The 16904-nt window shown below is 40.3% G+C and overlaps 4 protein-coding genes across 10 annotated transcripts; 2 read left to right on the forward strand and 2 right to left on the reverse strand.

Annotated features, from left to right (window-relative positions):
• Positions 1–1377: 1377 nt before the first annotated feature.
• Positions 1378–2615, reverse strand: LOC113210599 (deoxynucleotidyltransferase terminal-interacting protein 2). The gene is made up of 5 exons (XM_026428674.2): positions 2472–2615; positions 2307–2361; positions 1994–2231; positions 1744–1908; positions 1378–1644 (listed from the first exon to the last, which is right to left on the reverse strand). Exons 1-5 carry the CDS (start codon positions 2554–2556, stop codon positions 1435–1437), a joined length of 753 nt encoding a protein of 250 aa, XP_026284459.1. The 5' UTR covers positions 2557–2615; the 3' UTR covers positions 1378–1434.
• Positions 2480–4666, forward strand: LOC113210598 (dehydrogenase/reductase SDR family member 12). Of its 2 annotated transcripts, XM_052271430.1 has the most exons (9): positions 2480–2626; positions 2997–3071; positions 3172–3254; positions 3346–3479; positions 3556–3651; positions 3733–3857; positions 3936–4071; positions 4149–4368; positions 4439–4666. In XM_052271430.1, exons 2-9 carry the CDS (start codon positions 3016–3018, stop codon positions 4555–4557), a joined length of 969 nt encoding a protein of 322 aa, XP_052127390.1. In that variant the 5' UTR covers positions 2480–2626; positions 2997–3015; the 3' UTR covers positions 4558–4666. The 2 variants fall into 2 exon arrangements, with proteins under 2 accessions (XP_052127390.1, XP_026284457.1); XM_026428672.2 differs by lacking the exon at positions 2480–2626 and having other exon boundaries at positions 2872–3071.
• Positions 4651–11578, reverse strand: LOC113210595 (uncharacterized). Of its 6 annotated transcripts, XM_026428670.2 has the most exons (12): positions 11412–11578; positions 10612–10745; positions 10339–10523; positions 9875–10253; positions 9568–9642; positions 9047–9174; positions 8900–8971; positions 8699–8806; positions 8546–8596; positions 5121–5217; positions 4935–5041; positions 4651–4815 (listed from the first exon to the last, which is right to left on the reverse strand). In XM_026428670.2, the coding sequence occupies exons 2-10, from the start codon at positions 10722–10724 to the stop codon at positions 5126–5128; spliced, it is 1203 nt and encodes a 400-aa protein (XP_026284455.1). In that variant the 5' UTR covers positions 10725–10745; positions 11412–11578; the 3' UTR covers positions 4651–4815; positions 4935–5041; positions 5121–5125. The 6 variants fall into 6 exon arrangements, with proteins under 6 accessions (XP_026284455.1, XP_052127389.1, XP_026284451.1 ...); XM_052271429.1 differs by lacking the exon at positions 9568–9642; XM_026428666.2 differs by having other exon boundaries at positions 8900–9174.
• Positions 11579–11782: 204 nt separating this feature from the next.
• LOC113210597 (heterogeneous nuclear ribonucleoprotein A1, A2/B1 homolog) lies at positions 11783–15916 on the forward strand. The gene is made up of 7 exons (XM_026428671.2): positions 11783–11973; positions 12736–12878; positions 12960–13080; positions 13184–13394; positions 13475–13960; positions 14048–14258; positions 15193–15916. Exons 1-6 carry the CDS (start codon positions 11926–11928, stop codon positions 14236–14238), a joined length of 1200 nt encoding a protein of 399 aa, XP_026284456.1. The 5' UTR covers positions 11783–11925; the 3' UTR covers positions 14239–14258; positions 15193–15916.
• Positions 15917–16904: the final 988 nt, after the last annotated feature.

Genomic DNA, 16904 nt, shown 5'->3' on the forward strand with positions numbered 1-16904 from the left:
CGGCTCTCAACAGGTGCCATGTGAGTTTGTGAATGCAAGCAAACTCGTGCAAACCGGCTGCCTGCCTGCCTGCGCGACGGCTTCTAGAGCAAATGGGCGATAGAGACTATGAATGGGCAGGACGGAGCTCATTTACTACGTTTACTACGTCATTTGTACGGTGTCGCGTACTTTTTTCACACGGTCCACATGTGATCATGATATTTGTACCACCGGGGTATAAATATTGTATAATACGTTCCTTGCGGCGTGACCACGCACTGTGTGCGGTCACGTCCCACCAGTTTAAAACATAGACACCAAAAATGAGCCGCAAGTACGTGATAAACAAGAAAGATATTCGCAACCCGGTACTCACCTGGTACTCTCGAAGGCTGCACACTTTGCGTGCTCGACTGACACCAGGTCCTGACTGCACCATTATTGTGCACTGCGACACCGTTTTAAAGCGCATCTGTTGCGTGTGCCAGGACACCCACAACCCCGTCTCGTCATACAGGGTGGTCCACAGACCCCTTCCTTTATTTTGCTTATACTGCATCGGATGCAGGCGTGCGGACGGGTTGCATACTCGCACGGGGCCGTAAGGCGCCTATGGTGAGCGACAATAGGCAAGCCCGCCCGTACGCCTGCATGCGGTACAGTATAAGCAAAATAAAGGAAGGGGTCTGTGGACCACCCTGTATCATGACGTCAGTTTCGGGCGGGCCCCCCATACGATACTGTAGGGCGAGGGACTTATCTGGGCAGCAAGAAGTACAGACTCCGACCGACGGCGGAAAGTGCAGACTGAGATTCAACACGCAGAACTACACGCGGCAGTCCAATATGTATGACAGTGGACGGTCTCCCGGGTCTCCACTTTAAAATACTGCACCCGTGTGTCAAGCAATGCCGCTTTGAAAGGGAGAAGTTACGTACTAAATAAAAGATTTAACCCGAAGAGGCAGAAGAAATTTTCCGCGGGGAACATTTAAAAAGCCTTCAAAATTGACAATTGACCTGGTCAGAGCCCGGTTCAAACACAACACACAACCAACAAGTGTGGCATGGGCTGCCCGCTGGGTTGCCTGCCGAAAGCGCCTGCCATGTGCGGCGTAGGCAATCCCGCAATGCAGCTCTGATCCGCTGGGTTGCCTGCCAGAAGCGCCTGCCATGTGCGGCATAGGCAATCCCGCAATGCAGCTCTGATCCGCTGGGTTGCCTGCCAGAAGCGCCTGCCATGTGCGGCATAGGCAATCCCGCAATGCGGCTCTGATCCGCTGGGTTGCCTATCGCTTCTCGTAATAGTCTTTTCGTCCAACGTCTGCCTGGTCTCTAGACCTAAATTTGTCTATTTGTAATGGGATTTAGAAACTTCAGAACATCAGCACAAACTACATAGTAAATTAATTTAATAATACAAAATATACAGTAGCGTAAGTTATGCCCATATCACTTCTTATTTTTCTTTAACCGCTTTGCCTGTCTGTGAGCTTTGTAGTGAGTCTTTTGTTTTTCTGCAATGATATCTTTGTAACGCTTCTTGGTAGACTTTTGGAATTCAGCATCTGCTAATAGCTCATCAACCAGAGTCTTCTTTCGGTCCTTCATGGGAATACGGCTATGATAGAAATCTGCGGCGGATTCAACAACACGCCCAACCTGAGACGCAAAGACCATTAGATTCATTTTTAAGATCTCATCAATCTTATATTAAGATGATGAATGAACTGATAGTAGGAAATAGATAAAATACAAGACCTGGAAGTATTTTGGTAGATTTTTGAAGTCATTCTTTTTGTAGAAATGTTTAGGATCCAATGTTGACCGCATTTTCAACACTTCTAGGTCATTTTTCATTTCTTCAGTGATCTCTGGAGCTTTCATGTTGAACCAGTTCCGTCCAGCTGTCTTTTCTCGTTCCATCTGATTGAAACGAAACAGGATTAGATTTGACAAGCCACTTCCAAAATACTCAACAACTGGGCGGAAAAGATTATATAATTCATACCTTTCTCTGCTTCAGCAATTGACGACGACCTTCATCGTAAGATGGTAAAGAATGAAGTTTCTCCACGCCAGGCTGTAGAACACTCTTCTGAAGCAACTTGTCGGGATTATTCATTTGCCTTGCTAAGGCATTAGCAGTTGGTTTATTAGTTTGAGTAATACCAGAAGAAGATCCCCCTCCGAAGTCCAAATAAGTGTCATCAAAATTGATCTCTTTCTCTTTAAGTTTACTGCCCGACCTATAGAATACACAAACAGGTGTATTAGCAACACAAACATTTTGTTTTTCAGAGGCATACAGGTAAAAACATTACCTTAATTTACTTGACGTTGCCACAGGATTACTGGGAAAGGGCAGAAACTCAAAATCTAAGACAAGATCAAAAGTGTCAGTCACCGAGTTTTTCAGAATGTTGGGAAAGACAAAGCACAGGGCACAGGCAAAACCATGGAGTCCAGCCACTAATGGCAAAACTTACCATCATCACTTTCATCATTGACGAAATCGTTCACTTTATCGGATAATAAATCTTGCTGACCTTTGGTATCTATTACGAAAGCCATGTTTGTTTGAGGAATAAATCCAAAAAGTTTCAAAAAGCTGGCCACTGTCACTCCCAACCAAGACACATGGGTAGGTACGAAGTATGAAAAGAATTCTAGGTTATGTTTATGTACTGTCTTACAAGAGTTGCTGCCAACCCCAGATTACAAACGTCTCATCAAGATGATGAAATAAGCAATTGAATGCGGCCTGTAATAGATCAAATTTTATATGAATTTAAATCAAAGACTGTTTTTAAACAAATTATACTAGATTTGCAAACCTCATGAAATGTTTGAAATGTTGGCTCTATCTGCTTTACACTGGTAGCAATGTTTGTTTATCTCCTTATCAAAAGTCATCTGAAACTGCAGCCGAAATTCCAGTCAACCTGTCAAAATCTGTTGTAACTTACCTCTATTGAAGTAGTGATCCTAGTGATTTGTCAACTTGTTTTCAGATCTTCAATTTTTACAAGGATGACTCTGTACAGAAAATGTGTATGGTTTATGAAGGGCTTACGCGAATACACAAAGTATGTTATGCAATGATTAGACTTTAATCAAGTATTGTGATCTCTTACTGAATCCTGCTGAATCTAAAACACCTGTTGCTTTTAAATAAATGCTTTGTAGAAGCGGCTATCAGTCTGCCTCCAAGAATTTCAATGATGGAGACCTAGATGTTGACTGCTCTGGAAAAGTCTACATGATAACAGGTATTGCCTGGTAATCTTACCAAACCACATGTAAGCAACTGGTCTGTTGCTTATTTGTATTCTTGCATCACTCACAAGTTCCATTTGTTAGGAGCCAACAGTGGCATTGGTGAAAGCGTTGCCCAACATGTAGCAAAGTGTGGTGGCACTGTCCACATGGTATGCCGCAATGCTCAGACAGCAGAAGAAGCCAAGGCGAGGATGATAGAGAAAACAAACAACCAGGTATGAAACCAGAATGTTGACTTTTAAGTTGCTATTATTTTTTTTTCATATATAATGACATTTTTTTTTTTTTTAGAATATTTATTTGCATATTCTTGATCTTGCTGCTCCCCAAGAAGTTTATAAATTTGCGAAGGAATTTGCTGAGAAGAATAACAAATTGGATGTTTTGGTATGTATTAAATGTGTTTTGAGTCATAATAAAAAGGAAATGTTTGAAATAAAAGTGTACAACTTTAAAATTTGATTTCAGGTCAATAATGCTGGATGCATGGTTCATGAAAAACGAATTGATTCATATGGAAATGAATATAACTTTGCAACTAATGTCCTGTCCCCTCATATTCTCACTCGATTGCTAACTCCCTTGCTCATTCAGTATGCATTGTTATCATGTTCTTTCACTCTAAAGACATCAGAGAAAACTTGTGCACCTAACATATTTTATTTTTTTAGATCTAATCATGGAAGAGTCATTATGGTCACTTCTGGGGGAATGCTTTTAGAGAAACTTGATTCTGATGATCCACAATTACTGAAACAAGAACCATTTGATGGAGTTAGATCATATGCTCAAAATAAAAGACAAATGGTCAGAATCCTTTTCATGGTGGTTTTAAAATAGGCGCAATTGTAACACTTTAAAAGAACATCTTGTCATATTGACAGGTTGTAATGGCTGAGCAATATGCTGAAGAAAACCCTAACATTTTCCATGCATCTGCACATCCTGGTTGGGCAGACACCCCTTCGGTTCGATCAGCCCTCCCTGATTTTCATAAGCGCATGGAGGGAAGGCTTCGTTCTTCAGAGGAGGGAGCTGATACTATTACTTGGCTGTCTATTTCCCAATCAGCTTTGGCCCAAGGCAATGGAAAGTTTTATCAAGGTAAGATAATTAATGTGGCAGGACTGATCAAAATTTTGTGGCAGTCAACTAAATTCATTTTATATTGTAGATCGATCACCAGTTAATGCACACTTGCCCTTGGCTTGGACTCATTCTACAAAAGAAGAGGTTTTAAAATTCATATCTTATTTAGATACTTCAATGGAGAAAGTGAAGAGTTCAAGATAATAATTTCGCATCCAGATCAGCACATTCATTAAGTGCCCATTGAGAAAAAAATATGTTTTGTTTTTAAATGCAATGATGATAAAGCAAAATAAATTGTTTTCATTATTCATTCTTAACTTTTAATGTGCATCAACTACATCAAATATTGTTTTTTTGGAGGTTCTGGAACTTGCGAGTTTCTTGCATTCCAATTGGTGCTTCATGCCTTTAGAAACAGCGTAACCGAGGGAGCTGATTTTAAGTCCACACTGCATATAGCTGCAAAAGAAATTCATGGGGATGTTAAGGAAAAAGACAAAAGTTGATAATGCCAGAATGGCGATTAGAGCCACAGAACAGCCTGTGCTTTTATCAAGAACACAGATTTCCATACATACCACATCCTCCAGTGCAAAGTTGTTAAGGTATGACCAGATAGTGCATTGGATTCTTCTACAGAGACGCTTCAGAACAGCATAGAAATAAAGTATATGTCACTGGCAAACTGAAAACAGATTTTACTAAAATTAGTAACAGAAAATACTACCCAAATTACTAAACATAAATTTGTTAATTGCTCCTACAATGTTCATCCTGGTGCTGGGATGGAGTAACTGAATGGTTCCAGTGTTGAAGTCATGTAATTCTTAACTTCCACTAAAACTGGCATCCAGTTAGTTCCTGAAACCATAATTTAATTGTTAATTACCTAATAAAAAATACGATGCTAAATCTGTAATACAACACAAGTTACTAATAATTTGCAGTAAACCAAGAGAGGTAAAAGAGTAAAAACAGCTGGAAAACACTTTGGGATGCTTTCTCCTAAGCACCATTTGGTGGTTACTGCCTGCCACTGGCCACAGCCATCAACAAAATCTTGACCAAAGTAAACCAAGGAGTCTGTAATTGTAATATAAGCATTTCCAGTTCTTTCAGTCTTCCCATGGTCAAAATATTTCTTTTCTCCTTCTGGAGTAATTTTTTCAGTCGCTAAAATGGATATCTTTTTCAATCCACATAAAAAATACTTTTCCAGCCACACATTTGAAACAATTCTCCTTTCCAATACATTCCTTTAAAAGTAATTTACTAATAATTTATCAGATATCTTTGAAACACCATCAAAATACTTATTTAGATCAGCATCCATTAAATTGTGTCCATTCACCCTCTTAACTTTGGAGACTTCCTTTCTGTCTTGTCCAAGAAAAGTATGGTGATCTGCTTCTCCTAAAATTGCAAATGTTTTGTTATCTTCAAGAACAAACTTTCCAAGTTTGACTAAGGAGTAATAGCCATTAGAAAGATAAGAAGTATGAAGACCACCAAGTTCAATCTTACTCAACCAGTTTCGTTCCAAATTGAAAAAAAAAAAAGTACACCAACAAGCAGGTTTAGAAGTTAAAATGGAATTTGAGGGAGTCAAGCATGGGCAGTAGTTCAAATAAGAGTACAGTAAGAACCTAAGAGAACTGCAGTTGTACGAGACAAAATAGGGAGGGTGTGTCAAATAATGAGGAAATTAAATATTGATATTATTGAGTGTTGAATCTTGGACACAACAGCACAATTTTGAAATACTTTTTTAAGTCTATTTATCTCATGCACATAAGAGTAAAACAAGAGGTGTCACGTCAGTGGTGTTTGTTATAACCACAAAAGAACAAAGTCTCATAAATGATATATAATCTGCTTTCGCACAAATCCTTCATCTTCACGGCTAGATTTCAAAACAAATTCAGCAAGGAATTCTAGGCAAGACAACCCTCCATGCTGAACTACCCCGGAAGCTACAAAGACCAATAGTTCACACAAAACTAAAAGCAAAGGTGGTGTTAATAAAAAAATATGCAAATGCGCATTCTAAGACAGGAATTTTTTCATATTTTCTATTCTTTGCACCACACATGAACACCAATCATCCTGTGTATAGAAGTCAATACTACTATTGGCAATGGTAGGTTAAATAGTTAACCACTTACGAATTTTTTCTCAAAGATGAGATCCTCAGGTTTACCATTAATAATAGTATACTTTTCCAGACTTACTTGAAAAACACATCTTCACGGTCTTCACTGGGTTGAATCCTTCCAGTCTCAATCACAAGCGGACATTGAGGTTCTTGCACTCATAAGAGCTATTCAAATCCTAATAGAAGATTTACCTTAGCCCCAAATCGGGAAAGGAAGTTAACTTTATAGTTCATAAAGACAGCAAAAACAATTTTTGCTTGTGGCACTTTAAAAAGTGAGCCAAGTATGAGATAAAAACTTCTATCCTACCTTCTCCAGAGGCATAATGATGGAAAAGTACCAGGTGAGCAAGTTTTAAAATATATATATACTCAGTAAAGGTAAAATTTCTGCTTACAGCACTTTTATCCAACAAAAAAAGTAAGACGGTAAATTTTTACCCTTCCTCCTCCAGAGGTTATTTCATGACGGTAAAGTATAGGACACTCTGCGTCTACAGATAAAGTTCCTCCCAGAGAGGAATCCCAACTATGTAGAGCTTTAAGTTTGACCTTAAAAGCAAACAATATGTTCCGCATTTTCTTCAATGCACAATGTACACAGCTGATCAGTAATTTTTTTCTACCACATGATTGCCACTTGCAAAAGGTACAAAAGGCTAATTGAAACCAACATCCTAAGTGAAGCCTCACTTTATCATGCTTCTTTCTACAACAGTTTTCATAGACAAAGACTTTAAAGTGAGAAGGGAGAATAGCTTTCGTATTCTCAGCAGAGCAAAGATCCCTGGGGTTCAAAATATTGAGGTTAAAATAAAGCAAGTCTCTGATATTATGTGGGTCAATTAAGGCAAACTTTTATTGAAGTTTAGCTTCCAATTGCACATTCAAATAAGACTCTTTCTGTTGAAAAAAAAAAAACCATTCGGATAAGTTTAAGTAGCTTTGAGGCCACATACTTTATTATGTCAAACCAGAAAGAAAACCATGGTGGAATGTACATGCGTTCTCTCTGACAAATACAAAATAAAAGTTGAGAGTATGAAATGTTCAAGATTCTTAGATTAAATAATTGTAATCTTTTCTTCCATGATGATTGGTGAGTAATAATGTACATATTTTTAAGATGAAAGATGCTCGACCCCTTCATAGCTTCATACTAAGCTAAGTATTTCGTCATAACTTTAAATTAATAACAATTAAACTTCCTAACGATAATAAATGAGAGCACAATACTTCCTGAAGTAAATTTGATAGATTTGTTATCAACCATTTAAATTAAAAATTAATAAGAATTATCCTGATACAAGTTTTTAGTAGCGCCGCGGAGCTTGATAATCTCGGTTCTGCCCATAGCTAGCTGAGCTGCCGCCTGAAACATGGTTAATTCCAAAAAAACACATTTACACTAACAGCTCAGAGCTGAGTAGGATATTGCCAAACACATTCAGTGTGGCATTCTGAAGTTTGATAAGTGAGGCAGCAGAGTGGCCAAATGTGGTTCACTTCGAAAAAGACTTGGCAGATAAGTTTTACCCCTCTATCCTAAATGCAAATGAGGGCAACTAAGGCAGACTACAAAATTTTCTCCTGTGTAGCTCAAACGTACTTTACTATATCTTAACCTCAGATATCATGTTGAGCTAAGCTTTTTGACCATCTTGTCCAACAAAGCCATACCTAGCAAAATGGGTCTGCCTTAAATAAAATTACATCAAAGGAACAAAGTTAACCTTGTGCAATGTGGCTATTTCCATAATATCAGAATTACTTCTTAACTCCACTTTGTCATTCGGCCCTAGACTTTATCAAGGAATATGTTCAAATGCAAATACGCCACTAAATATTTCACCACCACACCTGAGAGACTGAACAGTTCTCCCATAGGATAATCCTACAGTGTTTACACTGCATAGATATTTGATAATTTGTACTCCACATCTTCCCATTCTGAAGGAAAATGTTTTAAGAGTCTTTGGGGCTCATTACAGAAAACAAAAGAGTGGGACACATCTCATGTCCTGTAATACTCACCACCATAAGCTGGTTTGTTGTAGGTGTTGTTGGAACCATAACTCTGAGAGTCTGCAATCAATATGAGAGACATTCCAGCATTGAAAAATATCAATGAATTTCACAAGGAATATAGACAAAGCACTAAGGTCATAGTAGGAGACCACCGCATACCATAAGATCCCGTATTTGAATATCCTCTATCATCATAAGTTGGAGCAGGAGCAGAATAGTTACCAGCGGGAGGATTTCCATAACCACCTGAGGAGTAATCGTCTTGAGCTAAGAAATGAAAAACTATGCAGTGAGTAACGTTTTTACTGGATAGAAATTTAAGCAGATGTATTCCATGGCTATTTGATTAACAACTCATACCTGGTTTATTGTAGCTAGGATAAGAGTCCGTCTGAGAGTACTGCTGAGGTGGACCATAGCTTGGCCTATTTTCTGGAGGAGCAGATGCATATCCTGAAGAATAGTCCTCATTGTAACCAGTTGAAGGGGCACTGTAATTTCCATTACCTCCACTCCCATAACCGCCAGCAGCAACTGGTGGAGGGTCAGATGGTCCATATGATGGTGCTGTGTAACCACCTCCAGATCCACCCGAATTATAAGGTGCATTGTATGACTGGTTTGCTGGCGCACCCCTGAAAAATAAATTGTACATAATTTTTAAAATGGTGATAAGCAATGAAAACTGCTAAAAATTCTTTCAGAAACGCAAAACTAACATCAAGGATTCATTGTAAGCAAAAACTTCAATAAGCAAAGTGTTATGAGTTAAAATTGGTTTTGGAAAGAAAAACACTGAGACCAGGTATCCTAACTTAGAATTCCCTCAATAAACAACATTCAGAAATAGGTCAGAATGAATCACAGCAATTAAGTCAAACTACTGATAAAAAGGTCATGACAAATTTTGTAACCATGCTCAAGATACTGGATATTATCAATGTAGAAGGTGAAAGCATTTAAACACAACAGTCAGTTATAGGAAAAAGCGTCTAACAAGGAAGACTACAGGATAAAGCAAAACTCACCCATAAGAACTGGTAGCACTACTAAGGGATGAACCTTCATATCCTCGATTGGCATACTGATTAGATGGGTATTGACTTGAATATGAAAAAAAAAATACCAGTGAGGATACTTCCCAAGACTACACAAAGGGATTCAGAATGAAAACTACTGCAGATGACAACTACAGGACATGAATAACAATGCAACAACTACATACATGCCACAAACAAATACTAGATCTTAAACAATTCGTAACAATGCCAGTTTCACATGTCAAAGCCCAACAAAGCAAAAACACAGATGTGCAATGGTTGAAACATAACTCACCTTGAAGGAGCCCCATAGCCATTGCTGCCTTGCGATCCTTCAAATCTTCCTCGCTTTGGTGCAGAGTCATCACTAACAGGAGGTCCACCCATGCGTTTGGGTGGGCCAGAAAATCTTTCTGATCCTGAAGATCCGCCACGACCACCCCTGTCAAAACCTCCCCTGCCTCTGCCTTCAAAGCCACCTCTACCCCTGCCTTCAAAGCCACCTCCACGTCCTCTTCCTTCAAATCCACCTCCTCGTCCCCTACCCTCAAAACTGCCTCCCCCGCGGCCTCGTCCTTCAAAACTACCGCCACGACCACGAGGTTCAAAACCTCCCCTTCCTCGAGGTTCAAAACCACCCCTTCCTCGGGGCTCAAAGCCACCACGTCCACGACCTACCAAAAATAACAACACATCAGTAATTATAACTATAATGTGATCACATCATACATTAATGAAATAAATGTTGAGTAACTGTACCTCTGAATGTTCCTCTGTCTCCGCCACCTCCTCTGCCAGCAAAGTCTCCTCTACCTCGAGGTCCACCCATACCTCTCGGGACAAAACCGCCTCTTTCAGAAGGAGGGCCACCACGGCCCATTCCCATTCCACGAGGAGGTCCACCTCGACCTGGAGGACCACCACGCATCATACCCGGTCCACCTCTACGCAACCCAGAAAAAGAGTGGAATATTACAAAACAGAAAGGCCTAAATATTAATGAACAGTAACCAAAATGTCACAACGACTTACCGTCCCCTCATTCCTCCATCAAAGCCCCCACGACCCCTAGGAGGGCCACCACGACCTGGAGGTCCACCACGTCCTCTGAATCCTCCTCCTCCCCTTGGTGGTCTGTCATCCATGGTAGATAGAAGTCAAAAGAACTGGGGAGAAAAAACACGCACATAACCTAAAATGACCTCTGGAAAGCTGATGAAAATATTTTCAGCTGTAGAAGATACTTGGAAATGGAAAAATAAGATGTTCAAGAGCCAGCAACTAGCTCTCAATAACGAAAATCCAGGAAAAATTCAAAACATGTTTCTTTGAAAGTTTTTAAAAATCAAGCAAAGTTTAAGGAGTTAAAGAAAACACATAAAGCTCACTTAAAACGAAAACATTCCACGAACACACAGTTCACATCAATTAAAGGATGAAAAACCAAAAAAAACAAAGGTAGAAAATTGTGACAATATCAGGTAGAACGCTACAATCTCATAGCAAAGCGTCGGTAGTATATACCTTGCAGAAATGAAAGATATCTGAACCCATACATTCAAATCAGGAACAGTAATATATGCATAGTTCACACAATGAAATTGGTAATGAATTCCCGACAAAACTCACAAAAAAAGACTTGGGGGAAACGCACAAAGGCAGCTAAAATGCAGCCTACAAGAAGATGAAACTGGACCGGTTGAACCTCACTCAATACTACATTTTCGAACAAACAACGGTACTCCAGCGAAGATGTGAATGGAAATATTAGCTCAGATAGACTTGCGATAACATAAGAATGCAAAAGGAAGGTAAAATAAGCATTTCTTTACCTATAAAATCGTAAATGTTAGAGACAGGGCCCGGCTTTTCCACTTTGCTCTCCTATCAAGATGGCTGCTCCTTTCGAAACGAAATCTGATCACTGTTGAGGGAGAAGACACGGGGAAAGTCAAAGCGGAAGTCTCTCACACGCTCAATGATGCAGTGAGCAGAAAAAATTGAGGTTGTTGAGGAAGAAACATACAGTCTAAACCATACTTAATCGATTACATGATTTTAACTTGGCTTATATTTTTCAGAGATAAGCTATGTGAATTTTGTTTCTGTGGTTTTATTCGAAAATCTTTAGATTGGCGTGTGGTTGTAGGCTGGTTAAACTGATAACACCGGAAGTTTTGGTATCGATCGCAGAAGACGAAGCTCGAAAGGCATCGGCTGAAAACGAAAACGCCATTTTGTTTGGTTGCTTTGCTTGTGCCTGGTGCTGGGGTTTGATCCAGGGAGGAGTTGTTTTTTGAGCTGTGGAAGAGGGTAAACTTTCAACCCTCGGGCCGTACGCCGGTCATGGTAAAAGTAGAAATGGACGGAGGACGGGGCCACAATGACAATGAGGTAAATGTTCGTCCAAACTGTAATTTTTGTCGTATTTTTTCGGAGTTGGGGCCTAGCTAGGCGTGAAGCCGTACCAATGGGTAAAGCCGACAAGCTTCCAGGGATATTGAATCGTCGATGGAGCACTTCAGCTCAAACTATGTAATGCCCTTGTGTACCAGCGACACGATTCTATGTTTGAAAACTGCCCAACCCCTCTCACTCGCCCTTGGGAAGGGTGAATATCTAACCTCCTGGCGACCCGACCTCAATGGCTTGAGACCTGGGAGATGTTGTTTTGGGTATCTATGCTAGCCCAGGGCGCGCATCTATTTCTGTCGACCTTTTTATCGTCTTTGTGGAAGTTCCTGTGCACTACTTGTGTCCATATCACATTTATGTTCCACATTTTTTGCGGCTGTGTTTCAAGGGGTATGAGGCTGTATTCAAGGTCAATAACCCCTGTTCTATCTGCTTACATTCATTTTATAATGCCCCCACTATGTTTTACCACAGTTCTCCTCTTATTTCGTTATCAGCTGATATTATAAAATTAAAATAATCAAATTAAAAGAAACATTTTACCAGATATTATTGATTTTGCCTGGTTGATGTTTGTTTGGATTTGAATGGTTTAATATGATTTTTGATGCTGCAGATAACTATCCCTTTTTTTGCCTGTAGCTCTAATAATCTGAAACCGAAGACTTAGATTTCTCACATTTCATGTCACTGCTCCATTATCTATTCACGTTCTCAATGTTTTCATTTTTTAACTTACAGGGTTCACATGAAGCTGAGCACACCAGAAAACTTTTTATTGGTGGACTTGACTACCGAACTACTGACGATTCCCTGAAGAAGTTCTACGAACAATGGGGTGACATTGTTGATGTAGTTGTCATGAAAGACCCCAAAACCAAGAAGTATGCACCCCAACCATAATTTTGGTTAGAATGGATTTAAGTAATGACTGCAGTTTTTAATTTTAATTCCCATTTTTAAAGGTCCCGTGGTTTTGGATTCATAACATATGCCAGATCAGCAATGGTTGATGAAGCACAGGCACACAGACCACACCGAATTGATGGCAGAGTTGTTGAACCCAAGAGAGCTGTACCTCGCACAGTCAGTTGAAATTCTATATTTTGGTGTTTGTATTGTGCAGTTGTTATTTTGCACCAATTTTTACTAATCATTACATCTTTTTTTTCTTCTTACTTCTTTTTAGGAGATTGGAAGACCAGAGGCTGGTGCAACTGTGAAAAAGTTGTTCATTGGCGGTCTAAAGGAAGAAATGGATGAAGATGATATTCGAAACTATTTCAAACAGTTTGGTCAAGTCAGATCTGTGTCAATAGTTATGGATAAGGAGTCAGGAAAGAAGCGTGGCTTTGGTTTTGTTGAGTTCGATGACTATGACACTGTGGACAAGATTTGCTGTAAGTTGTACAATCAAACTGATAAATTTGAGTGGGATGGAGAGGAGGTATTACATAGCGTCTCTTTGTTGTTTTTACAGTACAAAGAAATCATTCTCTGAGAGGGAAGCACATTGACGTGAAAAAAGCTTTGAGCCGTCAAGAAATGGCCGACATGCAAGCCCGCAACCAAAGGGGAGGCGGCGGCGGCGGCGGTGGTGGTGGCGGCGGCGGGGGCGGCGGCAACGGTGGCCCTGGCAGAGGAGGTCCATCTGGGGGCGGCAACTGGGGAGGCAGCAGAGGGGGCAACGACTGGAACCAGGGCAACCAGGGCTACAGCGGCAGTGGTGGTGGCGGCGGCGGTGGTGGCTGGGGCGGCAACGGCCCATGGTCCAACCAGAACCAAGGGGGTGGAGGCGGCGGCGGCAGCAGCTGGAACCAAGGGGGCGGGGGCGGCGGCGGCAACCAAGGGGGTGGCAACTGGAACAATGACAACTTTGGCGGTGGCTACCAGCAGAGCTATGGAGGTGGACCCGTGCGCGGAGGCAACTATGGTGGAGGTGGTGGTCGATCAGCCCCCTACTCTGGTAAGATTTGATTCAACTGGGCATCGGGCTGACATTACGTATCTCTTTGTTCGTCCGGATTAAATGAACGAGCTGTTTGTCCTGCAGGTGGCGGCGGCGGCGGAGGCAGCGGTGGTGGCGGCGGCGGCTATGGTGGCAACCAGGGTGGTTATGGTGGCAACCAGGGTGGCTACGGAGGCAACCAGGGTGGCGGCGGCGGCGGCTACGGCGGAAACCAAGGGGGCGGCGGCGGATACGGAGGCGGCCAAGGAGGCTACGGAGGAGCAAGGAGATATTAGAGCTTCCCAGACCACACCAGGTATGTGCTCCAACAATTTCTAATATAGTGTACTTCTTAGTTAGCTCACCCTTCTGCAGTGTTGAGACAGCTGGCTGTTGATGTTTCTACTTTCCTTTATCCACAACATTTTCAGTATTCTCCGTAATATTTTATACCAATCTGGTCACCTATATTGGTTCCTTAATCAAATTTACCCAAGACAATTTTCTAAATCTTGCTGACATGCCCATTGTCCATATAATTTTTCCCTAACGAACCTAAGTTACCCAATTTTGATGACAAGAATTCGTTCTCCTGTATTCTTTTTTCAACATGATTTAAATGTAATTGTTCTCATATGTGTAGACATTGTTTACTCCTCTTTACCAGGCATGCCTCTGTGTTTCTGTGTACATCTCCACCCCCATTTTTTTTTCCATGGATTGCTATTGCTTCTTGAGACCCTCCAGCATAGTGTGCCATAGTGACTGTGATCATAAAATAACTGTTTGCTGAAATTTTGTCCTCAACCAAACACCATCAGTGGTTTTTGGTTGAAAGAAAAGTTCTTGTGTTCACACTTTCTGTTGGCATCTTTTAAATACTGGCTTCTTCAACCAACGTGTAGTTGTCTGTATTCTGGATGGGTGCTTCATTTTATGTTTGGCATTTATGTACCATTTCCTCTATCTTCCCTATTTTCCCTCTGTAGAAAATTATAGTTGCTTATCAGTTACAATGTGTAGTGTAATCAGAGGTTTTTATTTGTTATTGTGGGTAATTTGTGAGATTTTGTTTAAGTTTAACCTAATTAGGGTCACCAAAATCATGAAGATTTTGTGAAACTTTAGATTTGCTCTTTTTGAAACAAAGTAATGGTCCTAAGGTTTTGGTGGGTTAAGTTTTGTAGTCTGCAGATAGAAGTTAAATGGGTTACTAACAATTGTTGTTGTTTTGCATCCTTCCTGTTTAGGTTCCTTCTACAGCCTACGTACAAAATTTGTACTGTAGGGCTTTCTGGTCAGGGTTGGATTAGACAAGTCAGATGATTGATCCGATCCACTTGAAGATGAGGAGTTGTTTACCAGATGTGGTAGGCCCTATGCAAAGGACTATATTTGTGTGCGTGTGATTAAGCGTGTAACTCAGGAATTTTAAGTTGTAGGACTTAACAGTATTGTGAGTTGGTTACTTCCAATCAAGTCAAAGACATCTGGTTAGTGTGATAGAACACACAGCTGGTGCTAAAATCATTTACCATTAGAAAGAGCTCAGGTTTATTACCCGCCTAATTTAATTGACAAGAGTTGTGACTAGGGAACACTTAATTGAAGTAGATGTGGTTTCTACTTAAACTATAGTTTTAGCCCATATGATTGTGCATCTTGTGTTAATCACAAAATTAAATTATTCATCATTGTCAGGAAAAATTAATAATCAAACACTAGGTATAAAGTGTAATTTTGTACCCGTAACCAAAATAAAATCACCCACTCTCTACGTGATCAGGGCCACTTAATTTACAGACTGAAACTGCCTCAGTTCTCGTACCTAGGTCACTAATCATTCCGTTGTAGGAGTTTCATGTACAATTAAGTTTCTCCACCGATCTGATGTTAGTATCTCTGACAGATTATGTTAAGAATTGAGGTTTTATGTATTTATTGATAATCTTAAAGAAAATGTAGAAAAGTAAATGACAAGGTTTTTATTTCCTTTAAGTTAGATTTCTGCCCGTACCCCTTTCATGAGGTTCCAACCATCAGAAGTGTACACACAATCACTTACATTTTAATGGGGAAACACTTCCTTTCCAATCATTTTTTCCCTCTGTTTCCATAGCATTAAAATATTGCTAGCTTTTCTATTCATTCATGAATTAAGTAGCATCTGGTCATCTACTTGTCGTAGCACTTCCTTGAAGAAGAATGCTAATGTAAGGTGGTAACCAGAAGAGTAACTGTCATATTTTTGTCTTGTCCAAATAATCTTCCATTCCTTTTAAGTTGAATGTAGATGACGTCACTTTAACGCCCATTCATCACCCACAATGTAAACTCATACGTAAACTGGTTTCGACATCCCAAAACGTTCCTTAACTCACATACATTCATTTCAAAGCCCCTCGCACTTGGAGTACTCAGTAATATGGATTCATCATCTAGAAGTCAAATGACCAAGGATAAGTCAGCGGACATACATGCTGTTAGCAGAAGGATAGCAGCAGTATAGCATCAACACTCATGGAGGAAGTTAGCTGACAGGAAACATGAAGGCTGACTCAGAGCGTCAGAACGGTAGGTGGATCGGATCTCTATTTCTAGGATCTGCTGTGCAGGTATAGTAGCAGAAAGAATAGTGATAAGTGATTCTCAATATCAGTCCAATTAAAATTTGATGTAGCTCTGTAGGATGGTTTGGTCTGGTTCTTCCATACAATCATGTATGGTATGCCATGCAGCTCTTGAAAGGCAAATACTTCACGTTGCCTTTTAAAAACTTCTAATATATTCCTTCATCCCAATCCTCTTAGTTTCCTGTTCGCCTTTTATACATGCTGTGCAATTTCATTCATTCCTTAACCAATATTTGATATTGATAGTTTGAAACAGACTGGAAATATTTTAACCTCAGTGATCAACTGATGATTTACCTCCTCCTATCATTTCTATGGATTTCTGATGG

Source organism: Frankliniella occidentalis, unplaced genomic scaffold (assembly GCF_000697945.3).
Source record: "Frankliniella occidentalis isolate FOCC.00 unplaced genomic scaffold, Focc_3.1 Scaffold161, whole genome shotgun sequence".
Lineage (NCBI taxonomy): Eukaryota > Metazoa > Arthropoda > Insecta > Thysanoptera > Thripidae > Frankliniella > Frankliniella occidentalis.